Source organism: Eimeria acervulina, genomic scaffold (genome assembly GCF_000499425.1).
Source record: "Eimeria acervulina Houghton genomic scaffold, Eah_scaff87, whole genome shotgun sequence".
Classification (NCBI taxonomy): Eukaryota; Apicomplexa; class Conoidasida; order Eucoccidiorida; family Eimeriidae; genus Eimeria; species Eimeria acervulina.
The window spans coordinates 31,936-38,735 of NW_013549550.1; the positions used below are offsets into that span (position 1 = coordinate 31,936).

Consider the following 6,800-nt stretch of genomic DNA (forward strand, 5'->3'; position numbering starts at 1 on the left):
CTGACAGGAAGACCACTTGTATCGGCGAATTCTGCTGCTGCTACAGCCGGTGCTGCACATTTGGTATGGGCCGGCGAGCAGCAGCAGTAGCAACAGCAGCAACGGCTCGCTGATGCTGCAGCGGTCTCGCGAGGACTCGCAGCAGTGAATTTCTGATACCTCTGGGCAGAGAACAAAGAAATTAACAAAATAAAATTAATGTGAACACGAAGCCTTGCTGTCGTTCGCCCTGCATTTAGTTGCTGCTGCTGCAGCTTCACTGCAGTTGTTAACGTTGCGGTCCCAGCCCCGCGAGGCGGCTGCGGATACTACTACTTCTTCTGCCATTAAGAAAAAAGTGAGTTTATAATATATATACAATAGGCATAATGGAACACCTCGTGAACCCAGGAAAGTAGAAGTCTTGGCAACTGCACCAAAGGATGTCTAACTGCATCTAGTTCTCTAGACCGCTGCTGTGGCTGCTGCAGCTGCTGCAGCTGCTGCAGCAGCAACGGCTGCTGCTCTTGCTGCAGCCTTCCTCCGGAAAGCGGCATTTCATTATTGACGGGTACTGTAGATGATTCATTTTTTTGGGTTTGAATGCTTACACGACCGCGTGAGGCACCCTGGGGGGTGTAGCTCCATAACGCCAGGGAAGGTCAGCGCCTTGTTTGGTGCGTGCTCACGTGTCTTCCTCGTCACCTGACTGCAGGGCGATGCATAAAATGCACTAGAGAACTCAAAAGCCACTGACAGTAGGAAGTTCGATGCCTTCGCAGGCTCCTGCAGCTGCTGAAGTCCCTTCAGGCCACCGCAGCAACAGCAACGTCAGCAGCAGTACATCTGCCAGGGTATAGCAGGGTATTGGCTCCTGTTTACTTGAGCGGAATGGCAATTGCCGCCTCGTTAGGCGCTGTTGGCAGCAGCGCTGCTGCCACCGTCCCCAGAGCATAGCGCAGTACCGACAAGAAACCAGCCGAGGCAGCTCCAGAGACCGAAGCAACATGAGAGTGGTCCTCCGCGTAGCCCAAGGGGTGTTTAAGTTTGGCATAGCCAGCAGCCAGCGCACTGCACTCGCGAGCATTTCACAGCCGCATCCGCAGAAGCAAGTGCCGCAGCAGCGACAGAAACAACCGCATCGGCAATGGCAGCAGTTAGGGAGTATGCAGCAGGATGTGCAGCGACGGAGCATATCGGTATTTGCCGGCGCTGTGCTGCCGCCATATCACCCGCAGCACCAAGCTCCAGCGGGTATGTCTATCAGAAGCAGCAGCAGCGGCAGCAACAGGCTCAGCAACACCAGAGGCTGTTCATCCTGCTGCAGCACCCATTTGGGGCTTATTGCAGCTCTGCCGGTTTGCTTATCTCGCCATTTATGCTACACTGCTGCTTTATTTTCCCCAGGGGCAGCCGGGGTGCGTCTGCTCCAGCGGGCGCCAGCAACCTGTGCTGCTGCTACTTTTCTGTTGAACAGCTGCACCAGCAGCTGCTGCAGCGGCAGCAGCCATGACAGCAGAAAGTGGAGTTCTCATTTGCCGGCTTGTTTCACGAACCAGAGGGGCGTCTGTCAGATAAGTCGCCTCTTGATGCAACAGAGGCAGCAGCAGCAGAGGCAGCAGCGAGAGGGGAATTTGTGGTGGGAGGATGCAGACATGGAAAGCCAATCAGATTTATCTGCTGCTACCGCGTCTCATGTTGATGCTTGCATTACGCATATGCAACGGAAGGAGCAACAAGAGCAGGGTCAGCAACAGCACGAACAGGCGAACGCTATGGGGGCTGAAGAGCTGTGGGCTTCATCCCTAATAACAGCGTGTGCGAGCACTGCTGCTGCTGCCGCGTCTTCATCTGCTCATCATGCTTTGGAACAAGGGATATTACCAGCATTCGAGTCATCTGCAACCACAGCAAGAACTGAAACGACGGGAACAACGGCTGGCGAGATGTCTGCTTTGCTGATGACTTCTCCTCTCACTCCAGCAGAACGCCACCAGCTTCTTTACCTTTGGCGCCGTCTGTCCTCTAAGGAGCCCCTTCTAACGTCGCATCAAGGCACATCCGAGGGGCCCTCTCTTGCGGTACTTCTGGAGGTGCGGTGGGGCCTCCCGGTTTCGTTGTTTTCAGCGGCTCACACACAGCGGGCCTTCCTTCGCTGGCTCTACAGTGCACTGCACCACTACCAGCAACAGCAATACTTGCGAGCCCAGCAGCAACAGCAGCAACAGCAACAGCAAGGACTGCAGGAGCAGGGACGCCAACAGCAGCCGCATGAGGCGAGTTGGTTGGACAGGCTGGAGGAGGATGCCTTCCAGGATCTGCTGCGGTCGATTAGAAGTCGCTTTGACCTCCAGGAAGCAGCAGCAGCAAGGACTGCGACGCTCCAGGCACAGCAACAGCCGCATGAGAAGGTGCAGTTGCTTTTGAAACAGTGGAAAAAGGCCGTGCGAGGCCTTGAGGAAGGGGACCTGCTTTGCAACACTTATCGGCTGGTGAGTTTTCGGGCCAACCGGCTCGCTGCCAAACCCAAGACATGCACACCAAACTAAGCAACGTACGCTTGCAGCGGTTGGTGTTGTGCCATTGTATGCAGCTTCTGGAGGTCTGCGCTGCAATGGACGGGCCTCCACGGGCACCTCCAGGGGCCCCTGAAACTCTGACAAAATCCGCAGTCTGCCCTCTGCTCCATCCCGCTGCAGGCCCTTTGCTTGCTCTCTACCGAATATACTTAGCTAGAAGTGGTATCTCTGCTGCTGTCTCGTATAAAAACATCGTGAAGCTTGTGGTGAGTGAGATGAAGGTCTTTTGCGGCTGTTGGTTCTGTGGCGTGTTGCCGCTGTGGGTCTGAAGCGACTGCCTCGGCTCTTTCTGGCTGCTTTGGTGTACATGCGCCACTGCAGGACCTGAGGGCCCCTGAACTTTGGTTTCCTGTGGCGCGGCAACAGCAGCGTCGGGTTTGTCTTTCCTTAGGACCCCCGAACAGTGGAAAGACCCGGGGGGCCCTTGAGGCCCTCCTTGGGGCACCCAGTGGCTGCTACTTGGGTCCGCTCCGGCTCCTGGTCACTGAGGTGTACAATGAGTTGCGGAAGAAAGGCGTGAGGTGCTCTCTTATCACGGGGCCTTCGAAGATCATTGACCCAGTGCGCATAGTGGGGGCTTAGATTGGAGGCGCTGCATATTCTTCTTTGGGGTTGCCAGCCGGAGTCGGACTGTTGCTGCTACCTTGGGACGCAGCTTTGCCGTTTGTGCAGTTTTTACCCTGTGGTTTTTCTGTTTGCTCCTGCCGTTGTTCCAGGAAGCGACACACGTGTGCAGCACAGTAGAGGCTGCGCCTTTAGACAGGGATTTTTCCGTTGGGGTTATCGACGAAGTGCAGCTCTTGGCGGACCCACAGAGAGGGCCCGCTTGGACAAGAGCTTTCCTAGGCCTCAGGGTACTTGCGAATCTGCCCCTGTGGATGCTGCAGCTGGTGCTGCTTGTGCATTTGCTTGTGGTGCTGGCGCTGCCTTCGCTGAAGCTGCTGGTCCTCTGCCCAGCTGCAGCCGCATTTGCCGGGCTACATCTATCTGTTCCTGTTGACGGGGCTGTCGTGGTTACTCTCGTTGCTTCGCTAAAGGCTACCAGTACTTCAGCTCCGGCTGCCAGATGCTTGTTGCTGCATATACTTCTGTTGTTGATCCTGCAGGTAAAGGAGTTGCACGTCTGTGGAGAGGAAGGGGCGGGGACTTTGGTGGAATCTCTGCTGTTGCAGTGCGGAGATATCGTGGGCAACAGGAACAAAAGGGTCTCCCTGGCCAGCGTGAAGGTGAGGCTGAAAAAAAGGGAGTAGGGAGAGGTTGCCGCGGAGGAGCAGTAGACGCAGACAGAGATGTGCGGACAAGCGAGAGACGGCTAGAGACCCACTTGCAGAGAATGCGGACAGCGGGGTAGTAGGCAAAGGGGAGATCTGGGAAGATACTGTAGAGGGAGACAGCCACAAAGCTAGCAATTCCAAACAAGCTCACGGGAACCCGGAGGGCGACAGATTATTTAACAGAGACAGGAAGGAAGGCACACAAAACAGGGTATGTGGCACAGGTCATGTTTTTTCTGGCGCAGGTAGAAGCAGAGGCGCTGCCCGCTGATTGGGTTGCTGCTCTTCAGCCGGGGGACTGTCTCCTTGCCTTCTCTATAAATGCCTGTTGGAAACTCAAGGGGCTTCTCTCTGCCTCGGGTGTGCAGGCAGCTTTGCTGTACGGACAACTGCCACCGGAGGTCAGGTTGGAGCAAACCAAAAGGTTCAATGAAGCCGTGGAATTACATGCATGCCTGCAGCAGCAGCAGCGTGCGCAGAATCAGTGGGGGAACTACGAGCCAGAAGGTGTATCTGAAGCTGAACGACCTCTTGAATCTGCAGAGAGGGCAGTAGCAGCCGCACCAGCTCCAGAAGCACCGAAACCCGCGGGAGGAGGATTAGACGCAGCAGCAGCAACTTCTCTTCCTCCTTATTCCGTGCTTATAGCAACGGACGCCATTGGCCTTGGAGTAAACTTGTCGATTCGACGCATTATATTCACTTCTACTTTGAAATATGATGGAACATCGCTAAGGCGATTGGAGGCCTCGGAGGTGCGGCAGCTGGCCTACAGGGCCGGGCGGTTTGGGGGGCCCTGGGGCGTTCAAGGTGGTTTAGTGAGTGCCCTGCAACAAGACCAGCTGGATACACTTCGACGCCTCCTTAAAGGTGCGATGTTCTCCTCACTTTTTAGGATCCATTGCCTTCAGTGGCTTCCGACTGAAGCCTTGAGCTCAAGGGCTTAGGTTCTAGGGTTTGGGAAGTGAGGCTTCGTTATCGAAGTTCAGAGCCGGGAGGTTGTCGTGAAACCCTTGCGAGATTGGACCTGGGCGGTGCTGTTAAGCGCAAATTGTGCAATCTTTAAAGTCTGCGGTTTGTGCTGTAGGCGCGGGTGATTCGGCACCTCCTCTAAAGACTGCGGCGCTGCTGCCGGAGAGCTGGGCCTTTGAATTGTTTGCTCATTTTGCAGCGGAGAGCCCTCCGGTGTGCACTGCTGCCCTCATGCAGAAGTAAGCGCAAACCTCTAAACCCTCCAGGAGAGCTCAGAAGCTGAGGCTTGCGGCTCGCAGTGTCTTGATTTCTAAAATGTGGTTCCCTATGCTGCCCTTGAGCTGGAAACGACTAACTGGTGTGTGGGGCTGCGAAAGTGTTTTCGTGCCATTCTCTTTCAATGGTTGATGCTTTTCACTGCAGGTTCGTCTCTCTGCTGCACACAAGACTTCCATACTTCATACCAACCGGGGCCCTTCACAGGGCTGTTGCTGTGGCAGCTTTGCTGCGGGATGTTCCGCTGCCGCCTCAGGAGTTATACATATTCTGTATGGCACCTGTCTCGGCTTCACGCCCCAACCGGGTGCATCAGACAGAGCAGCAGCAGGAGAGACGAGATCCGAATGGGGCCGATTCAAAAGATGAGACATTATCGCCTTGGCAAGCAGCAAATGGGGTGGTTACAGACGACGACACTGCAACGACAAGAGGTGACACAAAATCAGGTGCAGCAGGAGCAGCAATTGCTGCTGCTGCAAGCATCAGTCTCCCCATACAGGCGGCCCTGCGCTCCTTCGCTGTTTCCCTGGCTGCAACTCGCGTGGTGCCATTGCCGTCTCCATTCCGTGTCGTTCGGAAGGCAAACAAAGAGCAGCAAAAGCAAGAACAGCTAGATCAGCACCTGGGGCTGTGGCCTGCAGATGAAGGCCCCTGGGGCTGGCATGCTGCCGCAGGTGTTGGGTATTTCGATGGAAGGGTTATTGGGGCCCAGTGCGATGCAGAGGAGACAGAAGCAACCCCAGCGGGGACAATAGAGGCCCTTAGGGCATGGGAGACAATCTACCAGGTATTCGCTGGTGCTGTAGCTGGTGCACATGCTGCTGTTGCCGGAGTTGCAGTAGTCGTTTGACGGCTTAAAAGCTCACCTGAGTGCCTGTGAGACGGAAGGCGGTAGCAGCAGCAGCAAAAGCAGTGAAAGCGTACGCATACGGTGTCTGAGTGGATTTGCAGGTATTAGATTTGTATTTGTGGCTGGCGGAAAAGCTCCCCACTGCGTTCGTCGACGTGCCGCTGGCATCGACTGGGAGGTCCCTTGCAGCTGATGTCATAATGGAGGCTTTACAGAGGGAGCGGCCCCCTCGGAGTTTAAGGGCTCTCGAGCTCGGGCCACATTGCATTCGAATGCTGTAAGATTTGAATGCTGTCGGTGGCCCTTGGCCCCGACGAAGCCATAAGACCCAGCAGTATTCATAAGCAGCGTGCTTCGCACAAAGGTAGAATCCGTTCCCTGGGGGTCACTTTAAACACAGGCAGCCTGTGTTGGGGCCTTCTGCGCTGAGAAACGTGCAATGTTGTGGAATAATACTCTTTGTTGACTGTGTAACGACGCAGAAATAACAAAATTGAAATGTTCAGCTTCGTTTCAGTCTCACTGATGGCAATGGGCTTATGTGATTCAGGACACGCTAGGATGGTTCACGTGCGTGCTTACCATTTATTCACATGAGCGTGCATGCCGAGTGTCTATTCGTACGAATAAAGAAGAGCAGCAGCGTGCACAGTGATGCATACGTCATGTAGGGAACTGCACACGGACACGAGCACGAGTTAAATGCCCATGAAGCCCCACCAGGAACATGCACTGGTGTCAAGGGAGTGCTTCCTTTGGCAGTATAGAGAGCGCAAAGGCCTAGCCGTCCAAATGGAGGGGCAAAGACGGATCCGCGTGGGACTGCATGTAAAATAAGGATCTTTAGCTGAGCAGATTACGTGCCTG

General features: G+C 55.0%; 1 protein-coding gene across 1 annotated transcript; it reads left to right on the forward strand.

Annotated features, from left to right (window-relative positions):
• Positions 1–986: 986 nt before the first annotated feature.
• Positions 987–6,214, forward strand: EAH_00014740 (helicase, putative; the record flags this gene model as incomplete). Its single annotated transcript, XM_013394209.1, has 9 exons — positions 987–1,233; positions 1,387–2,471; positions 2,573–2,764; positions 2,880–3,119; positions 3,275–3,784; positions 4,123–4,702; positions 4,920–5,043; positions 5,228–5,870; positions 6,035–6,214. 9 exons carry the CDS (start codon positions 987–989, stop codon positions 6,212–6,214), a joined length of 3,801 nt encoding a protein of 1,266 aa, XP_013249663.1.
• Between the last annotated feature and the right edge of the window lie 586 nt (positions 6,215–6,800).